Source organism: Saccoglossus kowalevskii, chromosome 15, assembly GCF_978046115.1.
Source record: "Saccoglossus kowalevskii chromosome 15, keSacKowa6.1, whole genome shotgun sequence".
NCBI lineage: Eukaryota > Metazoa > Hemichordata > Enteropneusta > Harrimaniidae > Saccoglossus > Saccoglossus kowalevskii.
The window spans coordinates 25,827,531-25,851,608 of NC_140655.1; the positions used below are offsets into that span (position 1 = coordinate 25,827,531).

The 24,078-nt window shown below is 35.9% G+C and overlaps 2 protein-coding genes across 2 annotated transcripts; both read right to left on the reverse strand.

Annotated features, from left to right (window-relative positions):
- Positions 1–189: 189 nt before the first annotated feature.
- LOC100366879 (sulfotransferase 1C4-like) lies at positions 190–11,831 on the reverse strand. The gene is made up of 7 exons (XM_085508550.1): positions 11,687–11,831; positions 4,342–4,456; positions 3,752–3,965; positions 2,907–3,036; positions 2,252–2,346; positions 1,373–1,544; positions 190–847 (listed from the first exon to the last, which is right to left on the reverse strand). The coding sequence occupies exons 1-7, from the start codon at positions 11,829–11,831 to the stop codon at positions 738–740; spliced, it is 981 nt and encodes a 326-aa protein (XP_085364676.1). The 3' UTR covers positions 190–737.
- A 1,415-nt stretch (positions 11,832–13,246) lies between these two features.
- LOC100367033 (sulfotransferase 1B1-like) lies at positions 13,247–19,091 on the reverse strand. The gene is made up of 7 exons (XM_006824155.3): positions 18,947–19,091; positions 17,230–17,344; positions 16,580–16,793; positions 16,012–16,141; positions 15,198–15,292; positions 14,176–14,347; positions 13,247–13,630 (listed from the first exon to the last, which is right to left on the reverse strand). The coding sequence occupies exons 1-7, from the start codon at positions 19,089–19,091 to the stop codon at positions 13,524–13,526; spliced, it is 978 nt and encodes a 325-aa protein (XP_006824218.2). The 3' UTR covers positions 13,247–13,523.
- Positions 19,092–24,078: the final 4,987 nt, after the last annotated feature.

The window sequence follows — 24,078 nt, forward strand, 5'->3', positions numbered from 1 at the left end:
TGGTATAAACAATCACAGCTACGTGACTGACATTTGATAGTGAAAATGTATGAAACGGAAAACGATATTAAATTTATTATGTAACAATGAATCATATAACCTAGTACCGCATAGAAACATTTTTAGCTCGGTTTGCTAGTTTAAGGGTCGTTTTAACATTTCGCTTTCCATTTCTGTTTTGGGTTTCCGTTTCCGTATAGTGTCTATATAATATATGCGGTAATTTGCAGTCACGTGATTAATATTACATTTTTTATATGGGGTTCTGTTTGGCATGTAGATTATAATCTTTATTCTGGTGAAATTATTCCGTCTATCATTCAGTTTATTTATGATTGATATTTTATACATAAGATCACAACATATGATATGAACAAAATCGACATTTCTGTTCAGTGAAACATTGAATACTTTCTGAAACCTATGTTAGGTAGGTGCGTAGTCATGCGCAGTTTCTATGTACTTTCTATGAGACGGCAGAGTGCTACGATGATCACGTGTAACGTTTCACCCTATAATTTAAGCTCATGACGATTTGCACATAGTATATTCCAAGTACCTTTGCGGATAAACCTAACAGTTGAGGTGACGCAGTGGAGGTGGACAAGTACTTTTATCATACGGAGGGAGTGAAATGCTCAGGCAAATGTCACAATTGTCACTAGTAAGGTTTCAACCCTGAATTAAAACTGCTGTCTATGTGTGACGTGGTAATATTTGAAAACACATATGTAATGTTAGTAAAAGTCAAAAACTAAACCCGAGCCTTTCATACGTTTTTCATACATCTTCTCAAAATGTGCGTCTTGAGCCACAGTGAAATGATTCACCCAGTCACCGACGATTCCTATAATACAAAACGTAAGCAGTTAGACCTTCTCCTGCCCTTCGATATATCTGTGTGTGAAATGACATTTTTCAGACTGTTGGTATTTTGATGGCGGAACACAAGTGAAGCAATATTATAGAAAAGCGCCCTCTGTGTATAGAGTGATAGATTACAAGATGACGTTCTTACATAGAATTCCCATAAGCAACAGTGTTAGCATTCAGTTCTTCATCGAATATGCTAAGAATACAAGCGTGTCATATAACAAATACCAGTGGCGTTGAAACTGATTGCCACTTTAATATATTTCAACAAATCCCAATAAATTAATTTGATATGTGGATTTCACTCATCCCAAGAAAAAACTGTAATTCAGTTACTACATACTTACCACAAATACTTTCCAGAACAACGGAAACCGGGAGTTCTTTAAAGGTATCGGAATTATTGTGTTATGTGAAACAATAAATTTCAACAGTTTACCCCTGATATAATGTATGTACATTTGCAGACAAAGTTTACTCATTGATATATTGTAAATACCTTTGCGGATAAAGCTTACAGTATGGTTGTCCACGTTTCCTTTCATTAGGTTTACTGCCTTGTTTTCTCTCATTTTCTTGATGGAAGAGTATTCCACAATTCTTTGCATGACATCATCTGTCACTTCAATATCTAAGAACAGAGCAATCTTCTTTATGGTAGCCCTGATATCCTACAAAACAAAACAAGGATTAACAAAATAGTTAAAGTCTCATTATAAAAATGTCCGTTTAGTTTATTGATTGAATAAATAAATTATAATGATAATTAAAGGGAAATATGTTTTTTCTGTGATGTTTTTTTTTCAATTATAAATGACCATGGTATTACGTACATTCAAATATGTAACTATTAAATAACAAGCTTGTAACAGAAAAAAACTTGTGACATTACCTACCAGACTACTAAGATAGTGTGAACTAATGAAACTGTCATCTTTACTTCAGAATGTTTTATTCTCAGTTTCAAAATGTCAAAGAAATGTTTTAATAATGTGTGTCATGACTTATTTTCCCCCACGAAGTCTCAGTAATCAGTGACAGAAATATTACATTTGTATTTAACCTCAATTGTCCCACGTATAACTTTGTATACCAATATGTAATCTATTCACAAAGTATCAGCAATTTCTAAGAACCTTCATGAAACTGTGTTGTTCAACATTTACACTGAATACAAACACGAGCCTAAAATTTTGTGAATAACACCCTTTGCTATATTCGTTTACAAAGCGCTCATCGTACCAGAACGTTCATTTCAATATTATTTGACAACATTCACAGTCGCCATGACGACACACATTATGTGGAGCATTTCTGTATATTGCGCTATAGTATGGTACAAAAATACAATAAATTATTCGCATATGCATGATCTAACCTTCTTCATGTCTTCATACTTTACAAATATTATATTGTCTTCCTCGTTATGTTTATTCCAATCCAACACATGATCAAACCAATCACCAAATCCAACTATCAAACATAAAAACGTTATAATGCGTTATTTTCATGCTGCGGTTGAATAACATACATGCAGCTCATATATAGCGTTGAAACTAACATAACGCATGAATTAAAACGGCGGTCGTCAAATGACTCGGCATGAACATTTGTATGTGACAATCAGGTATTTTCGAAACAGGCGCATTTTAGACATTAAATGTTGATCATACATAATGGAATGAGTAGTTGAATTGTCAAATTATTTATGTTTGTGGTACAATTGTATCTAAGGTCGCGTGAGACTTGACCTGAAGTCAGCTGATACGTTTTTAAGTCTGAATGTTATAATTATAAACTGGAGCAAGTGAGATCTTACAGTGCAGTATGTTACAACATTTTTGTTTTATTCTGAATAATAATACAAATATTGACCCAAGCAGTGGTCGATATACAGATTTGTCAAAACTCAAAGAGCATTTTTGACGTCGGCTTCGTCTCAGTCAATGATGCTCTTTTCTGGTAGACAAATCTGCATATGTAAACATTAGACATAGATTTTTCTATAATACTGAACGGACAGTGATTCTTACCTTTACCACTGAAAAATAACTGATAAGAATGGTTCCAAGACTTAATGTAATTTCCAAACACAGGCATAAGTTTCATCATATAGTATAGCGATACTGCTGTGTCTTTGGGGTTACGAGCAATATAGATAATCTGTAAAACAAAAGAAGTGTGGTTAATTGCAATTGAGAGATCGAACGTGCTTCTGTTTGAAGTAGTCGTGACATCATACAATAACTAATTGGTAAAGGTTGTCCTAATATGGAAATATAGGTCGTTATATGTATGAGAAAACAAAAGCTAAAACTATATACAAAATAATCTTAAAGATGCATTTTGTCAACATTAAACTTCACCCTATGTAACACGCGATCGGAATGTTTAACTCCAATTCTCCAATTTGTTGCTGTACAAGCAAGATGTTTACTCTTGCAAGTGACATTCCAATAACAGTCAACAGTGTGTTTTTATCGGAGTAATATACACAATTATAGCATAATTCCTGTTATATTTATACGTAATTGGTAAGTAAGTGTTCTCAGATCTATAAATTCTACTTAATCCATATCTCTCTGATGTGTTTACTGATTTAATCAGAGGGTGTTGACCTGCTCAGAATATGATGCATGATAAGGGCTCAGAGTGAGTTGGACGTAATACTGGTTCGATGGGCTTAACGTGAGGAGCGGGTAATTCGTTTATATGGCCCTGGGGGTCATATACAAAAATACAAATTAAGATAAAAAAAAATAAAAACATTTTGGCCAGATAAAAAGGTATCATAACCAAACGTAGTATAAATCGTTTTTACAACTGAATGAATATAGTTGCCATTAGTGATATCTAGATGCAAGAAATTGTACTTAACCTTGCATTTCTTTTCAAGTGCTTGTGAAGGAAAAAATTTGTATGGAAGATGTGACTTGATGAGTCGTGGTGAAGGTAATTTCTCCATTTGTCGCATTCCATCGAAGGCAAATAATCCTTTAATTGGAGGTACAAATATATAGTTTTCAAGGTGTAGGAAACTTGGCAAAAGCCATTGTATCTTTTTCATAATATACATCAGCGTCAGCATTGGTCTGTAAGTTAAACACATCGATATATCAATATATGCTGACATATTGTACATTACACGTACTGTTAAATGCGTGTTGCTCCCAATTCATAGTTTGAGCAAATATTGTTACTTGATTTGATTACCGGTGTGCTGTCAATATTAATAATGCTTCATTACACTTTTTGTTGCCAGTACAGTCAAATTGACACAAATATTATTAGATAAAAGTACACGTGAATGAATAATGTGTTATCATTCTGTATATTATTATTAGTTGTCGCATTTTCAGGTATACACGATTCCATTTATATTGCCAGCTACTGATATTTTTATCTTTCTCTTATTCAGATCTAAATTGAAATGTTCAAAATATTTGTTTCGCAATTCAAGTGTCTTACCTAGAGATATATGACTCCAGCATGGGATTACGTTCTGGTTGTGGTACAGCATGATTTGCATCAACATCGCCACCATTCATTATAAGTGAAACAATCTCAATTGCCCAGGTAGTTCCTATGTGACAAGAAGTTATAAGAACACATTCAAGCCCCCCTAAACTGATGTATCAAACCTGTACCTTAACGTGAATGTTGATATATAAGAATAGCAGGGTATTTGGGTGACAATTGCTTACAATAATACAGACAATGGTACAACACAAATCAAATATACAGTACACAGATAACGGTAGACAGAAAGTGGAAATAACATATTTAATTGTACATAATTAGGAAATTATAATTATTATTATTATTATTTGGGCATTATATTCTGGGATGGTGAGTTATTGTATTAATCACAATTACACTGTTGAACCTATTATACGTAGCTGTCACCTTTGGAGGGTGCCGTGCTTGGCATGGCATGCGGCAGGGTCGTCACCTGCGCACGCGCGGGAATTAAGTCCCAAGCGATGATAACAACTCACGCTAAGAACGCAAAGGCTCGTGGGTAGACGCTTGTTTGTAAACAATGACACGCATGCGTAGGTGACGACTCTCCCGCTTCAAATAAAAATGCATTTATACAATGGTGAAAGCTACTGAATGATAATTATGAACAGGTGCATTTGGCGCGTGATCTGATTGAAGTGCAACTTTGTATGGAGTGGCAGTGGCTGGTGTCTATATACACTGATGTTATACTAGGATGAGTTTTAATGGAATATTTGTGTTTCAAGTCCTATTAGACCAAACCCTAGGAAAGATGTGTGTGTTTGTGCTTGATGAACTGTCTATTCCTATGTATGCATGCTGCTGTGGAGGTATTGCTTAAGGTTGTATGCGCGGAAATGCACTGTGCATACGTTCTGCGCGTTTGAAGCAGATTTGTAAGATGACTGCCACAATAAACAAGTACGCATCGCGATCATAGAATCAAAAAGATACTGATGAAAATGTACGCAAATTTAAAGGATTTTTGACCGAGAAAGGGAAGAGAGGGTGACAGTTATCCAGGCGAACCGCCAACATAAGAAAGTTGCTGAAGTAGTTTTAGAATCAAATTCAGGTACGTACGTACGGTGTCAGTATACTATGTTTGGTTGAGTCGTCTGCAACTGTATACACAACTCGAATCAATATCAACAGAATATTTAACAGAATATCACCTATTTCGAGCATCCACAAATATAATTCTTACACAAAAATGATACAAAATTAAACATCATCATATCATAGTTACTACCTTATGCTAAAATATGTTTGGATATTTAGAGTACTAACAAATTTTCACTTCCGGTCCGGTTAAACTTAAAATACACCACGAATATTCATGTTTGAGATATAATTTTTGGTATGTGTTGGTTCTTGGATATTTAAGCTTCGTCGTCCTGTTCTTCGTTTAGTCATTCGAACTTCCTAGTTTGCGTAAAAAGGGAGAGTTTCGCGATTTCGACATCGAAAATGCCTTGGCTTCATTTGTTGCCGAGGGACGGCCGCTTCGGTATGTGCTCTATAACTTGCAGCACATGAACCTAAAAACGTTAGGTAATCAAACAAAAATGAAGTTGTACTAAAGTCCAAAGAGTAGGTTCAAGGTCTTCACTTTTTCGTAGCATAAAAACGATTTGTTCCCTCGCTTATTGTGACACCCTCAAATCAACTGATTCCCATTCACCTCAAGTGTCAACAATGGTATATACCTCCATTTTACGCCACAGCTGGAAACAGTATTTTTTGTTTGACATGTTCATTTGCCTTCTTTCAATTACGTGTCAGTGGCTGTCACTGTACCCTTGCTTACTAAAATTAAAATATGATTGGGGTCGCAATCACCGTCGCTATCGCCGCGGTAAGTAATCGCTCACCTCTTAGTTATTATTGTAGTCCAAGTCATTCACGTCCCAAATTTTTGTTCCCGGCGCCACTAATAAATAAGTTATATTACCACTGGGTCGAATCAATGATATATCACCAAAAAATGGATGATTGGGCGAAAATCGTTTCTTTTTTCTTTATCTTTTTTGTTTTGACCTCGACAATTTTTCACTCGGAAAGGCATTCACGCTAAATATTGGATTTTGTAAATAGTCTCTCACCCCTGGTTATTACACAGGGACTGTGGTTATTACAGGTATCACTGATTTTTTCGACGCCGGAGTGATTCACGTTCCAAATTTTGGTTTCCCGGACGCCTTTAATAAATAACCTATCATATTTTTGGCCTCGACCTTTTTTTGCTCGAAAGGCAAGGGCGATAAGACTAGATTTTCAAGGATGCAGGTCGTTTTGATCGGACGATTCCTTTTGTTTCCAATTCGTTGTATGCCTAGAAACATGGCAACATTGTTTTTGGTGAATATATGACATGTTCTGTTCCAATAAAGGATATTGATATGCATAACAATTCCTTACTGAAACATTTCCTGTACTCCCTAAAGTTTGACAATGCCACTAGCCCAAGATGGACTTCCTATTCAACGCGTTCACTGTGCGTAAAACACACTCTCGAACTTGACAATATTCACGTTCAGACCACTAAGCAAATAGATGGAAATACCAATTGAATAAATCATGAATATTGATGATTCGATTGCTGACCGGGATAGCTGCATTTAATGTTCATTTCTATGCAATGTAAAATCATATCGATGCTGTGGGCGGCAAAGGCTGACAGATTGTTTTGGTTCTGTGGCCGACTCTCATGGCACGGGTAATTGACATTTGCTGACTTTTTTTACTATTCTGACGTGTTCTGGGCTGTATATAACAGCCAGACATTGACAAGTAAGTAGGTTGGTACTATAGTGAACAGCCCGGGACATAGTCAATATAGGAGTCTGAATCAGTTAGGCCCTGAAAATAGCGTCATCGCACAGTTTTTCTTTTAATGAACAAAGTTCACATAACATTCTTATGCTTACAAATAATCCCATAATTAATGACAAGTTGTTACTACCTTATACTAACAAATTCCCACTTCCGGTCCGATTAGACTTAAAATACAACACGAATATTCACTTTTGGGATTTTTGGTATGTGTTGGTTCTTGGATATTTCAGCTTTGTCGTCCTGTACTTCATTTAGTAATTCAAACTTCCCAGATTGTGTAAAAACGGAGAGTTTCCTGATTTCAATATTGAAAACGCCTTGGCTTAATTATTTGCTGGGGGACGGCCACTTAGGTACGTGCTCTGTAACTTGCAGCGCAATTCACAGGAAGCTGACAATCCCTAATATTGCAAAATCGCCAGTTGTGAACTTTATCAGGATTGCCGTATGAAGTTACACATCATTCTAGCAAGGAAAAAATATTGATTACTTTTGTGCAGGTTATATAATAAAATATATATAATTAATATTTCATTTTTGTTAGTATATCTTTATTTATTAAAATATGTACACATTATATCTAATTGGGGTGGGTATTGCCAAGCAAGTTTATAAAATTATAAACAAATATTTTCGTAAATAACACTGACCGCGAAATACGCCTTTGAGGCATATTACTGATGGAATATTTTATATTGCAATTTCTTACAATTTGAATTAGTTGTATTGCAATGCATTAGTAATAATGTAAATATATATATACAACCCTTTATTTCATTGTTGAGACTGAGTTATACAATTTGTTACGTACTACAATTCATCTATATTAGAAAATGGTTATGGGGATTATTAATTTCAATAAACAATATTCAACTATCCTTTGCAACACCAATAAGATCATAATGGTAATGTTTATTGGTCTTTGAAACTAGAGGCATTATCAGAGCATGGGTCTTATTTTGGAACTCCTGCAAGGATGGTATTCCCAGAATAGTGCCAGTTGTTAAAGAAACATAAAACTTTAATTCTCGAAGGATGAAAGGACTAGTTACTGAGACAAAGCCCTACTCCCCGTGAAAGCCACTCACCGCGAAGCTACTAGTTTATTGGCTAAATATATTTAAAATATACATAGAAATTGGATTGGCCTTGCGCACTAAAAGTGAAATATAAAAAAAGTAAATACAATTATTTGACTAGATGCAACAAAGACTACTTAGGGGCCTTACATAAATTTGACGTCATGCGTCGGACGGCTATGGTGTAGAAGCCTTTGGCTGACCGGGGCGATGTGGATGACCGATATACCGATAGCGTCTGTCGAATGGTAGGAGCTCGAACAAATCATGTGCGGGATGAGACGTGTGAGTGATGATTCGTTCGGCTCGCTTGCCCAGGCGTTTCCAGTACACGTCGCAAAGAGGGGGAAGTTGGATCCCAATAATACGCGACACGCTCGCCACCACACCGTCCAGCCTCCGTAACTGATGTTACCAAACCACACCGTGACGGAAAGCATCAAGATACTCTCGATTCCGGAGTAGTAGAAGTTTAAGCAGCAGAGCAGTCTGCAAACGAAAACTTTTCAATCTTCGAAGGAAGAACAGCTGACGCTGGGCCTTTGTGACGCAGTGCTCGACATGCGCCGACCAGGTCAACTCGCTGGATATGTGGATGCCGAGAAACTTGAAGCAGTCAACGCGCGCCGTAAATGACCAATAGAGAGATAGGCGTCTTTTCCGACGAAAATCGACGACCATCTCCTTTGTTTTGGTCACATTCAGCTGGAGTTGTTCTCAGCACACCACACAACCAGCACGTCAGCCTGGTAGTGGTAGTCGCGTTCATCTGCTCTTCGAATTAACCTAGCGACGGTTGTGTCATCGGCGAATTTTACAATCTGACGTCATCAAAGAATAGAGGAAGGGGCTCAGTACACAGACCTTTGGGCGCCCCTGCGTTCAAGGTCATCGAGCTTGAAAACTTCCTGCCGATTATCACAACAAGACCAATTCACAGATACATGGCAGACTTAGATTTAACATTTTGGTAAAATCGTATTAAAGGCAGAACTAAAATCAATAAAAAGAAGCCTAGCATATATAGGATGAACCTTTTGAATCAAGATGTTTTAGTACACTCATTGTATAAAGTAAGAGATACCGCGTCGACTACCGACCTGTTTGATCTGTAGGCAAATTGAAGCGAGTCCAGCATGCGTGTAATCAATGACTTGAGAAATTTGAGAACAAATGATTCCAGTATGCCAACAGGCGTCAATGCAACAGGCCGATAATCATTAATTTCAAGGATGAAATCACTGGCTTCTTTGGTACAGAGACAATAATTGACTGTTCAAAAATAGCAGGTACATGTAAAATGCGCAAAGACCAGTTGTAAAGCCGGGTAAAAACACTGGCTAGCTGAGAAGCACAGAGCTTGGATGGGCGCGGACTAATGTTGTCGGGACCCAACGCTTTCCTCCCATTCAATTGGCTGAATGCACACCGAGTGTCCTCAGTCCTGGCAATAAATGGTGATGTCAATAGGTCTGGATCCATCTTCGTTCATCAACACAATACTATAAAAAGAGTTCAACTTATCTGGAAGCTCAGAATCGTCGGGGATCTTGCCAGCGGCTGATATAAATTTATAATCCGCAATACGCTACGCCGCTTGCCAAAGCGCACGGGAGTCGTCTGAATCAAGTTTCTCGTCTAACTTGCATTTTCTTGATATAATTGCACTGTTCAGGTCACGTTTAGCCTCTGTCAAAAGGGCCTTGATACACATGTGTAAATCAGTAATTAATATACTGTCATGATTTATTTCTATGTGCCGAGAGATGGGTCACTGATACGACTTGATAGCTAGTTGCCAGTGAATATCTGGTTAATATCATTCAACACATTTCCATAATCTGTCACCATTTAGACCTATGCGGCGTCTTGGTCGGAACTGAAATCATTGACTGGAACTAAATCTGACAGTTTGATATGTGTAGTTTCCCGATATAGCAGACGATTAATCAGTAGATATGACGTGTTATATACTTTGTGTGGCTACATGTGAGTAGAATGTGTGAAGGCTACGCCTTAAGCTTTTAAACTCCCCTGTAATTGGTTAAGGTTTGGAGAAGTGAATAAAGAGTAGTCTTGGTCAGTCGTGGGAGCTGGTCACACGAGCAGAGACGTGGCGAGGACTCCACGGGGGGGGCGAGCCAGTCTTGGCAGTTCCCACAGAGCGACAGAGTCTAGAGTTGACACGTATTCTACATGTGTGTGTGTCTTTGTTCAGCCGAAAGGTTGCGAACTCCCCGATCCCTGGTACCTGAGATGAAGGTTTAATAACACGATAATTAAGCTGTCATATACTGTAAATTGGGGTCGCACTTCCCAGTTTGTTAATGAAACGCACTGTTTGAATTAACAACACGTGTGTCAGATTTTGAATTAAAATCAAAACAGTAGTGGTTTAGTATTTTTGGAAATGTGTTTTCTGAGTTTTTTCAACACTATTTGGTGAGAATTAGGCACATTGTTAGAAGACATAAATGTTTTATTATAATGTTTATTTATTTATAGGAGATTTATGGATTAGTATATCTGATATTATGCCCAGCAGAACTAACAAAATCGAGCAAAGAGAAATTAATCTATAATCCGGGATTCGCATTAAAACCTCGCGTATACGAGATACGTCATTGGCCTAACTAACTGACCACCAAATAATAGTATGTACTCTTACAATGCGTACAACTGGAAATCAAAACACGTGGCGTAACACCGTGTGGCCTTATGAAGTTCAATACTCCGCCATTGGTGGAGGGTAGTGGTTCGAAAATGCATTTCAATGTGTTACGGACATAAACATATATAAAAGTGATTGACCGTGGAACGCATCATTTTATATATTTTGCTCACTTCCAAAAATGTATATTTTCTGGTGCTGACACTTGCGTGACTACACACGTGTTTTGGTAATAATTGTTCTTTTTAACCACGGTGAAAGTAGACGTATTTTTATAGTATGTCTCGATTACAAAATGTGTTACATGCCATAACATCCCCGAAACAGTGTATATCGTCATAGTAACCAAGATGAATATGGCAACCGTCAATATGGATAACTTTGAGTAATACTGTTTGATAGGTACCAGTCAGGTCATGGGTCACATGGTACCTGTGTAGATCATTGACGTAGCAGATCTAGATGCAGATATACAGTCATGTGATCCTCATCGTGTCCATGTTGAAGCTTGAAAGAATTCAATGGTTTCATCGTATGTAAATGTTTTTGTCATGGCTCTTATGATGACATAAACATTGATCTCACATGTCAACATATAACAGAATACTAATAGGGAATTATCAGTAGCAATGCCGAACTATATGTGATAGGTTATCTTACGCGTGTTTGTAAGAGCGTGTAGAAACCCAACACCGTTACACTCGCACTAAAATTAACATACCTGCTTTCGGATAGCTCACAACAAACACGTCATCATCACGACAATTCACGATATCTGGTGAATCGAGAATTTTTATATTAACGATGTCTTGAAATGCTGCACCCTGGTATTCAATAGTGCCCGGTACTATAACCTTATCGTCCATTATTCAGTGCATCTATATTAACGGCATGACGGGTCCCCTAGGTTAGTCAAGCTTGATATAGTTAGAAGCACGATTTTAATTTTAGTCTTCGTACCCTGGCACATATTTTTTATTTATACAATTTAGGAATAGCTTTTCACCACGCAAATAGTCCATCGCAGTTATTACTTTTAAATGCTTTCAAAGAATCTGGCGACCCATTTGATGAAAGAGAAAATATTGGCAACATAAATCAATGATGCGTAAATCGCTGTTTAAAAAAAGAATTGTCCCTGTGTGATTTTCCTGCTTTAGGATTTGTCAACACAATAATGAAATCGGTGACAATGTCAGTGTATGACATCTGAACTAGTCGATGTGATTTAAATCTCAGTCAGGATGTGGACGGTTGGATATATGTATTCCGTTGCTTACCGCCCAAAATATGCATGTAATACAAAGGATTGGTCATTCATCAAACCTTCTAAATACCTATGTCCATCGCGCATTAGAATCCTCTCTCTGTTTCCTCATGTGTACCGATATTGTAATTTTTGATAGTTATCATTTCTACTACAATGTCACTGATAACGTTTTGCTATCAGCATGCTTTCCGGGTATTATATATACGGGTATCATTTGCATACCAGTTGGTATAGAAGTGCGTATCAGTATTGACAAATTCATGATCTAGAAGTTGGTCGGATATTTGTAAATTTGAAAGGTTAGTGAAATCTCCAAATATTCTTGGCGAAAAACGCCTGAAAACTGTTATTCTGGATCCGTCTCTGAACGTCATTGGTTTTCAAACAGATAGTGGCGTATATGTTTAGAACTTGGTATATTATATATTGTATGACATTTTCGTTTGTCACTGCGCATTCGTGTTGCAGTACTGAAATTAGACTAACATGTTGGTCTAGAAGTGGGTATGTAATTACTGAAAACAGTGGTTTGGAAATGGATGGTGTCAATAGATGAGAATTGTTATTAATTTACTACAATTATCTTTTACAATATGGGAGAACGGAAGTTAATTATAGGTTTTGCTCAGACATGGCAACACATGTAAATACGATTTTGTGTTTGCAACAAATGAAAATAGTTTACCCATTGATAAGTAACTAACACGAGATTTGTTTTGCCTCACACAGTGTGCTTGATTTCCCCCCGTTAATACATCCACTGTTTCGCTGGCCTGTGGACGTGATGACTGTTTAAAGGGCAAAAAAGTGAGATCCCGCTGGAATGTACGCCCAATAACTATTCCATGTTTCCAAGTACTTGTTGTCAGAAGGAGGGAGTTCGATTCCTGCCAAATGTCGCAATGGTAACATGTCAGGTTTTACCATTGAATTAACACAGCTAAATGGTGTGCAATAGTAATATATAAACACACATATAATTCTATCAGTAAATTGCAAGGGATAGCATGCTTGCTTTTCAATATGTTTTATTTAAGTACGATAACCAACCCTTAGATTTATGATTGACAACTTACATTTGTCTACATGTTAGTAGTTTTTTTATATTTGTTATGTAATGTTATGAATAACCGCAATATTGAATCTGACATTGATTAAATACTGTTTCGAATCAAATTCAATACACTTGCAAACAAAATAAAAGCATTTCCTTACAATGCAGTGATGAGAGATATACCAAGGAGAAGTATGTTGTTGTTGTTGTTGTTGTTGTTGTTGTTGTTGTTGTTTACCACTCAAAAACTAATCCCGAGTCTTTCATTCGGCTTTCATACATCTTCTCGAATTGTGCGTTCTGAGCCACAGTAAAATGATTTACCCAGTCACCGACGATCCCTATAATAGAAAACGGTAAGATTTAGTTTTTCCCCGGCTCTTCTAAATACATATATATAGAATGTCACTCTCCACAGTGAAGGCGTGTTACTACCAGAATGTTGTCCGTTCGCACACGTGAATCATACTGGTATAAAAACTCTCTGTGTGTTGTTGGGGTGGATTACAAAATGGTATTCTTTGCAAAAAAATCTATATGTGACATGGTTAGCATTCGATTCGATATGACATTTCAGCACTGTGTTGACCTCAATAATTGCTATAATCATTTAAGATAATGATAAGGGAAAATTTATTTTAGGTATCGTCCAGATAAGGCAAATCATGTGAGTTACATAATACGGTATACTCGTTATGGCCTCATGTAATGTAACTAAATAAACATACTCTAGTTAGTTAGTGAGTGAGTGAATTCATTATTTTTAACACGATAATATATTCGAATTCAAATCAATATATATATTATGTTGCAACATTTTTGTAAAAACATATTAATTAATTGTTAATATTAATTGTTACAACGGTTCACCCATTGATATAATTACCTTTGCGGACAAAGCTAACAGTTTGGTTGTCAACTTTTTTTTCCATAAGGTTTACTGACTTGTTTTCCTTCATTTTCTTAATTGTAGAATATTCCACAATTATTTGCATGACGTCATCGGTGACTTCAATATCTAGGAACAGAGCAATTTTCTTTATAGTAGCCCTGATATCCTACAAATTAAAGTAGAATGATAATCAAAGTAATATTATAAACATTTCGCCTGAGTTAATTAAATATATTATTTGATAAATAGAACGTAAACTGCAATCCGTGTTCCGTTTTTGTATTATAAATCACAGTATTACGTGATTGGTAACTGCAAAACATGTAATATTAACACACATTTTATATAATGAGTTAATAACTGATAACATTCTGACCAACTGTGATATTTCCTACCATACTGCTGATAATAATATTTAGTCAAGGATCGAAGCAAGGAGGTGACCACATCACCACTACGGTGTGAACAATTCAGTTTCATATACTAGTACGTAAATAAGTTCGACGTGGACGCACAGTAGATTTTGTTCGTGTAATAGCATAGGGTAAACTACTGAAACGTCTATCTTCCATATTCTCTTTTTATTTTTTTGAAAATATACTCCCCGTCAAATTGTTTTATTATCTCGAGTTTCCAAAAAATCAAATAAATGATCTAATTGAGCGTGTCATGTCTTATTTTTGCCATTGGTGTGCCAGTATTAACTTCGTAATCAGTGATCATAGTAATAATACCTTTATATCAAAATTTGTCCCTGACCGCAATTGTTCACATATGACATTGTATAGCAAGTAATCTATTCACTATCAAGATTTTTTAATAATTGTCATGAAAGTGTTGTTCACCGTTTACATTGGATGCAGACATGAGTTTAACATTCTGTAAATGTTGCATCCTTGCTATATTTCCGTAATGAATTGTTCAGCAACATCACAAAAAATATTTCTGTTACAGTACAACGAGGTATATCATGCCAACAAATTTAAGTTACACTTTCTACATATACATGATCTAACCTTCTTCATATCTTCATACTTTAGAAATATAATATTATCTTCTTCTTCGTGTTTATGCCAATCCAACACGTGATCAAACCAGTCACCAAATCCGCCTACAATTACAGTGGCGTATACAATTATTACACGAAATTTGATACATTAAACTGTACTATTATCAGAAATGTGTTTATTTTTACTTTAGTTAGTTCATATATTTAAATTTATTAAATCGATGTATTGTTTAAGTGGCTAGAAGATGTTCTGTATTTTTACCACATTACGCAATGTTTGAGAATATAGCCAAATGTTCTCGACCGAAATATGACGGTCTCTCAGTAGGCAACCAGCTAAACAAATAGGAAAATGACGCACTGGTGGTTTGAAGAACACTTAGTAAGGCAGTGTATTGGTACGCACTGGGTCAAGCACCGTCAGTCTATAGTCATACGTTGGGCCAGTCAGTCAGTCAGCTAACATCCAGTAGAGAACTCATTCATTAGTAGTTGAGAATCAGAGCTTAGTTTGAATTATAACGATTGATGTGTTGTTAATCGATAGATTGTTGATTAGACAAAGATTGCATGCAGTGTCAACTTTCATCACGTCATTGGAACATACAGACGACAAACACACTATATTATGTACGATTTTTTGCTTTTGCCGTAATGAGTGATCAATCATGACCGGAAATCGACTTATACTGTTTCAATATATTTGTGTATTTGTTTAAGCTTGATGGAATTGTGCCAATATAATATAATGTGATTAAAACAAACGTTACTATAGTACATATGCTATCATTTAATGTTAAACGGATTATGATTTTTCTTACCTTTACCACTGACAAATAACTGATAAAAATGGTTCCAAGACTTAATGTGATTTCCAACCACAGGCATAAGTTGCATCATATAGTATAGCGATACTGCTGTGTCTTTGGGGTTACGAGCAACATAGATAATCTGTAAAAAAAAAATATACGGTGTTTTTGAATCTATAAATACAAAATATTTAGAAGGAAACGTGAAAAAATGAAGCTTGTTTGTTCCTTCCTAGCAACATGTATGAGAGCATTACCTTTATTTCCGATTCGCCCCTTTATAATTTGTTGACTGAATGGATAAGTGTTCGCGGGGAGTTAGATGTAATCTCGGATCATTGGACTGAACACACGGAGCGATTAATTTGTTTCTGTGGGGCTGGGTTTCACATGAATAATGAACTACGCTGTGAATACAATCATATGAGTGTACAATATGCAGAATAACTGAGACACGTGTGTGGGATTATGGTAATAAACGTACGGTCTGAACGTTTCAAATAATAAGTTAAGGCAGAGTAAAGACAGTTGTCATTGTTCAACTTGATATCAGGGTGCAAGAAGTTCTCATATACTATACCTTGCATTTCTTTTCGAGTGCTTGTGAAGGAAAGAATTGGTACGGTAGATGTGACTTGATGAGTCTTGGTGAAGGTATTCGCTCTATTTGTCGCAGTCCATCGAATGCAGATACTGCATGGATTGGGGGTACAAATACATAGTTTTCAAGGTGTAGGAAACGTGGTAGAATCCACTGTAACAGTTTCATGATATGCATAAATAGTTGCATTGGTCTGTAGGATAGAATTATGGTATCACGATTCAACTTTAACACGTCGATGTCAGAAGCAATCATTTTCCAACGTAATCATTGCTGCATAGTGCATATGTTTTCGTTCACTTTGTGTCCCTTATTCATAGCCATGGTTAAATATTGACATTTGGATAGTGTCATTTGTTTAATAATGTCACCATGATATTACCATTAATATTACATTAAACTTTTTGTCTTCGATGTAACCCAACTGTGAAAGGGGTCGATGATGTGTAGTACAAAAATAAACTGATAAAATATTTTAACTTTCTCAAATAAATGCCATTCCATTTCTACTGTCAGCTACTGACAACAGTCGATTTTTATCTCCATCGTATTCAGATCTGCAATGAAATGTTCGAAAGAAGGCTATTGTAGCAAACAAAATAATTTGTTCGGCAATTCAAGTGTCTTACCGAGAGATATAAGACTCCACCATGGGATTACGTTCTGGTTGTGGTACAGCGTGGTTTGCATCAACATCGCCACCATTCATTATGAGAGACACAATCTCAATTGCCCATGTTGTTCCTACGTTGATATTTGATTTCAGTAAAAAAAGACAATACAAAATACAGATCAGATGACTAAATCTAATTCAATATTCAGAGAGCAAAGTGGAAATAACATACCTAAACATAGATCGTTAAACAAAAGTCGCAGTCATACATTTCATATATTAATTAATTTCTATGCAACAAACATGTGCTTCTCACGGTGTCGAGTGTAGAATCAATAAACTATTTATTTAACAGATAGGTTAAAACAGTATATTGCAATATATAGGATTATTGAGCAGAAAGTGAATTTCGTCTTCAATTCACTTATGTTACATATTTGTTCTAGGGACATTCGTATATCTGCCGACCTGTGGCATGTAGGTACGCTACGCCACACATCACTTTCATCGGGTTGACTTGAATATGGTTAATTAATTCAAGTTGGAGGCAATACCTGGATGGGGTACTTCCATATTTAAGGTATACAGGTATAAGCCGCTGCCCCCCCCCCTTTATGGTCTAGCCTATTTATTTGACCCAAACTGTGGCAGTTCCGGTCATTTTAGCAAAACGTTAGAGCATTTCCTGGCGCCAAATTTTAAGTCAAAGCGCCCTCACCGTTGTCTTTTAGAGGTCCAATTTCCAACTTACATACTTTTATGAATGACAAAACTGTTTATTTTAATGTTATGATAAACATTCGACACCGTCATATGAATATTCATATTTTTCCTATCAATATGTTATACATAACTCCATGCCCGCGCCTATTCGATGGGATAATTAAAAACGCTCCTAATTTACATCCAAACGTTCGAAGCGCATGCGTACTAGAAGTTTGAATATCGTCATCGGACTACCATATTTAGTGCCAAAAATAAAGATTTCTGTTTCAGATAAATAAACACGATACTTTTTTATCAAGATGCAGTTTTGAACATATTAAATATTAAATTCACAAACAAATCATGTTTATTATACCTAAAGCCTCATAGTCTTCGCTTCACAGGAACTGTTGAGCAATGCAAGCTATAGTGCGATGCTTTATCAGAGTTACGATCCGAACCGTCTTAGCAAAGCATGTCACGAGCGTCTGTCTGAGTCATATATGTTGTGGAAGCAGAGCTTGTGTATGTTTCAATCACGTGACCTTAATCCACGTGAAAGAACTCAAAGGTCGATATCACATTGTGTGTGACGGCGTGTAATGTTATAATTTTACTCGAGTACATTCACTCTACACAACCACAAGTCAATGAAACATAGACACACGGCAATTAAAGGCACTCGACCCGGTCAATAATCCTACTTAGTTTATTGGCCATGCATTGTTTTTGCATCTTGACATTTCATGGACGAAGTCTCCACCCAGTAATATCCACAGTCTCATATATCCAATTTAGTTAGTTAGTTAGTTAGTTAGTTAGCGATTTAGGTCAGGTGAAAACAATTCAACGAGAACTTTATGGAAGCTTTTTTCAAACAGCAAGGCTTGAAAGAAACTGGGCGCCTCCATTGTTAGATTTCAATATAGACTCAACAATGACGAGAACAACTTGACGAGGTCGTACTAGTTATAGAGAGGTATATGAATTCAGGCACTACAGTTACAGTCCTAGGAAAATGAACATACCTGCTTTCGGATAGCTCACAACAAACACGTCATCGTCGCGACATTTCACGATATCTGGTGATTCTAGAATCTTTGTGTTAACGATTTCGGGTAACGTTATACCCTTGTATTCAATAGTGCCCGGTGCGATAAGCTTCTCGTCCATTATTATTGAATCAATACAATATGGTTATGTCAGGACCCCTTATGTTGGCGAAAATGTGAACAAAATAGTCGCCCAAAGTTGATGAAGGCACCGTTTTTGGCCTTGGCGATGTACACTGTTGAATGGTAGTCGAAACTAAATATTAAAATAAATATTACTGAGACAAAAATGGAGAATTCAGTTTGGGATAGTAATCGCATTACAGTAATAATTAAAAAAAGTACATTCGATTAAAGTTCCATTCTTGCAGCATTTCTGTTAAAAGCGCCATTGCTTTCGCCTATAACCCTTTCACAGTTGGGTTTCGACATATCATTTTGGTAGGTCTTAAATAATGAACGGTTCCGAAACTATATTTTATTTATTATTGAGTCCTATAAAGAAGACCTTTCCTCATATCCTATAGAGTGGAAACGTACAAATTGTGAATGGTTGTGATATAATTTATTATTATACATCTGTCACCGTAACGCCATAAGTTACTGCTTGCGGTAATTTACGGAGTATTTTCATCTTACCATATAAGGAAATGCGAATTCCAAATATGGAATGGTCATGCGCGTAAGCGTCGTCTAATAATAAAAAACAAACATGGCTGCTACCAGGGTTTGCTGATTCTGTTCTAGACTTTCAGCATTCCCATGATTGGAAGGAAAAGATGTATAGTAATAAAGTTAAGAGGTAGACAGCACTCCGTCGCATCGACCTCCGCTGCGTGATACTGCCGCTGTACTGACTTCGTGCATACTTTGGAGTATCCTCGTAACAACCTCATATTATTTCCTGTGACAAAAACAGCAATATTGAAGTAATATTATTGGTTGTTTATAGCTCAATGTCGAATTTTTCATATGGGAATATGGCGCTGGGATACCTTTACTTCAGCTGTCTCTGTATAGCACATTCTTGAGCATGGGAATATACCTAAAATAATTGCGTATTTTTCGAATCCAACGCGATGTTTTGACACCATTACGACACTTCGACCTTTGTTTGTTCTGTTTCACGTTCGATTTCACGCATAAGGCGGGATCTCGCAGTGGACGGAGAATGGACTTATTAGAGTAGTGGTGAAATTGATCACAGTGAAGTCAATGCTGTAGTGAAAACCCAAAAAATTATGACTTTCTACATGTTACTGTTCGCGTAAAGCCTATTCATGTATGCAGTAAATACCGGTCTGTTTGCAAACTTACAGTCGTTTATCTACTTTAACATTACTCAATAGTGATACAAATGAACATGATATGTCCTACTTGTTGGATTTTGTCGGCAAACCATAAATATTCAAATACCCGTAATCTTTCTTTTCGAGATTGTTGGAATGTTTGATAACGTTGTATACTCTACCATCGTGGCTTCAATATTGGCCAACAAATATAGACCGAAGTTGCAATACATATTATCGGCCGAGTACTATCGCTATTTTCCATTTTCTGATGAAATACAACAGACTGAAAAAGTTAATACGATAAAAAAATATCAACAATCTTAACAGTAATACCATTTTAACTGAAAATTTGATATGAACTAAACAAATTTTGTACAACTTAAAATACATATAAACTTTTTTTTTTAAAAAACTGTTTCACTATGTGGGCATTTCAGTTTATAATACAGATTGATTGCTAATTAGACATTTTAAATCGATATTCTTCAACATTTACTTATGAATGCACAAGAATTTTATCAGCTGTGTGCGCATAAGAATAGTATCACGAACATCTTTCAGCTTTACAAAATTTGTATCTTGGCAAAAAGGGAAAATTATTAATTGATTAAGTAATTTCTAGATAGTGATTTTTTTCTTTGTGTACACCTTGCAAAAATATTAGGTGTACCAATTGTGTACTGCCACGGTAAAATGAGTACACATGTTTTTTTTAGAAATGTGTCTATGCAGATGCATAAGGATACCGTAAACTGTACCTTGCACTTCTTTTCAATTGTATGCAGAGAAAATAATTGATAAGGAAGATGAGACTGGATGAGACAAGGTGATGGTATACGTTCTATGAAAGGTTGACAGTATTTTCATAGGAGGTACATTCATATAAGCATCGACATTCAGAAACCTTGGAAGAAACATATGGAGAAACTTCAAGATATATAACACCAACCTCACAATTCTGTGAACATTTCGTAAACAGTGTTTTATATAGTTACTTTATTCGTGGAATTAGTGAAACAATTACAGCACAGTATCTGATATATCTACCCCTGATTTATTTAATCAAGCTGCCACATTGGTTTAGGTGACGCCACCTTGAGTGTTTTGTCAACGCAGTACACATGATTATACGAGTAGTCCGTCACTCATTTTTATTCGAAGAATGCTAAAAGTCACGCACTTCAAATAGTTTAATAGAAACACCTTACCCTTCTACTAACTAAATGTGAGAATAATTCTCACATATTATATTGACCATGTTAATGTTATAATCTATACAGTTGTACCGTTTCGTAGCGAGTACTTGTATCACTTAGATATGGTATGTCCTAAAATCGCGACTAGATAATCTAAACCAATTTCAAATATTCAAAAATCGTTAGAGTGCAAATCTCAGGAGACACATGGACACATGTTGAGTAGGTTTCACAAAAACAAAAATAGGCAAAATTGCACAAAAACACCTTTACTGACATCTAAGTATCTCTTTGCCTATTGTTATTTTCAAATTATGGGTTTTATTATATTATATTATATTATATTATATTATATTATATTATATTATATTATATTATATTATATTATATTATATTATATTATATTATATTATATTATATTATATTATATTATATTATATTATATTATATTATATTATAGATGTATTTGCACAATTTTTGACTTAATATTTCAAAATACAGCTGACTACAACACAACAGACATCGTCCGATTTGTACGGTTTCACTGAAACCGATGTCGTCCTTGGTGAGGCGAAGGCAAAATATGTGAACCTTGCCTTGCGAAGAAGTACAACATAATGTTCCCCCAATGTTGACTTACCCCGTGAATAAATCATATAGATATTCAAATGTCGGTGGTCGTCGCATCGCTTTAAGCTCTATATGGAACCCTTGTGTGTACGCATACAGAGCGTTACATTGCACGGCGACCACAGCTGTTTAATCAATAAATATTACTATTCAAATCAAAAGAATTACTACCAGGCGTCTACATTGAATCAGGCTTATAAAATTGTGATGAAATATTGGGAGTCCGGGTTAATAATTCATTATAGAACAGTACTGTTAAATGTACTTCAAATCTACTAATCACATAAGTACGTGGGTAGGTGAGACTTCACCATGGGATTACGTTTTGGTTGTGATACAGCAAGGTGTGCATCAACATTGCCACCATTCATTATAAGTGACAGAATGTAGTTAGTAGTTCCTGCATAATGACGAGAAACATAAAGAATGAGTTAAGTCTTAGACATTAGATGACAAATAATTGGAATTATAATTTCAACTCAAGTTGCAAATAAATTTGAAAATACTCTTGCTTCAGTCACTTTAATAACGTGCACATAATTTACATACATGTAATTCGAGTAATAATGTCAAATACCATATACTGATTAAATAATGTACATTATTGTTGAGTCGGAAGTAAAAATGCCATTCAATAAACATAAAGAGACTTTATTATTTAGATAATTAGACAATTATATACCAAAATGAAACAAAAGTAGTACTGCAGTTTAATTTTCATTTATAACAACCCTGGTGTTTCTTAGTTCTTCATTTTATAAACAAGTGTGAACTAAGTGCAATAACTGTTATTTAACAATTATTCAAACATATTAATTTAGCGACGCTGTTAGTCGTCTTAGTGAATTGTTGTTTTTTATTAATTCTCTTCGTTGTTATATCGAACAGAAAATTGCCAATAACGTTTACGGTTGTAGTGTAAAAAGCTTAATCGCACATTTTCAAATAATTCGTTGCACGTGACTACCACCCAATCAATTAGTAGTTCGATATATAAAGTTGTGCACTCTGTCAGCATCCTTTATTTTGTGTGTTTATATATTACCTAAAACCATGCAAATAGAAGTGTGCATAGAATCATGGGAAGAATTGGTGTGCGTTGCCATGTGATAACTGTCATAAAGGTGATTGACAGGTCATACTTGTTTACAACTCTGGAAGGACAATTAGAATCTACTAGGTGTGCTTGTGATTTATATAACAGAGGATATTACAACTCTGGAAGGACAATTAGAATCTATTAGGTGTGCTTGTGATTTATATAACAGAGGATTTTACAACTCTGGAAGGACAATTAGAATCTATTAGGTGTGCTTGTGATTTATATAACAGGATTTTTACAACTCTGGAAGGACAATTAGAATCTACTAGGTGTGCTTGTGATTTACATAACAGAGGATTTTTACAATTCTGGAAGGACAATCATGTTGAATCTACCAGATGTGTTTGTGATTTACAAAACAAATGATGTTTACGATCTACTGACTTGATAGCAAGACCACATTCTGATTGGCTCATGTGGAAACCCAGGTGGTGTACCTGAATCGGGCCATTTAGTTATAAATAAGCTAGACTGAAGACAGTTGTGGCTCTCTATTTCATCTGAATACCCTGTGTGTTTCTGCTACAATATTGTGAGACAAGTGATACAGGCTTCAGCCATCATTCTGTGAGTCTTGTATGAACTGCCCTTCGATCTCCTGCTATCAGCAGTTCCCACCAGAATAACAGCGTCCCTCTGCAAGCACGACTCCTGTATTTCTTCGTTGTTGTGTTGCAGAAGCCATTGACTGTCATCAATTTCCACATCCTGGAACTGTGAGTTATCACCAATGCACACTTCCCTAGACAATCCCCTAGTTTAGTTAATTTATTCATTGTGATCTGTGCTTTATTTCTTGTAATTATGTTGAGAGGTATTAAAACCAGGAGCTTCAACTTAATAGTTTGGTGTATGTGTATTTCATTTTCAGTACTATTGTCTTGTCTA

Excerpts from the sequence above, each read along its gene's own strand:
- LOC100366879 (XM_085508550.1), bottom strand. The coding sequence starts at position 11,831 with ATGGACGATAAGGTTATAGTACCGGGCACTATTGAATACCAGGGTGCA. Across the intron at positions 3,966-4,341 it reads CTGGAGTCATATATCTCTAG|ACCAATGCTGACGCTGATGT; the intron begins GTAAGACACTTG and ends TTTAACTTACAG. Across the intron at positions 2,347-2,906 it reads GTTATTTTTCAGTGGTAAAG|TTGGATTTGGTGATTGGTTT; the intron begins GTAAGAATCACT and ends TATGTTTGATAG.
- LOC100367033 (XM_006824155.3), bottom strand. The coding sequence starts at position 19,091 with ATGGACGAGAAGCTTATCGCACCGGGCACTATTGAATACAAGGGTATA. Across the intron at positions 15,293-16,011 it reads GTTATTTGTCAGTGGTAAAG|GCGGATTTGGTGACTGGTTT; the intron begins GTAAGAAAAATC and ends CTGTAATTGTAG. Across the intron at positions 14,348-15,197 it reads AGTATGAAGATATGAAGAAG|GATATCAGGGCTACTATAAA; the intron begins GTTAGATCATGT and ends TTTAATTTGTAG.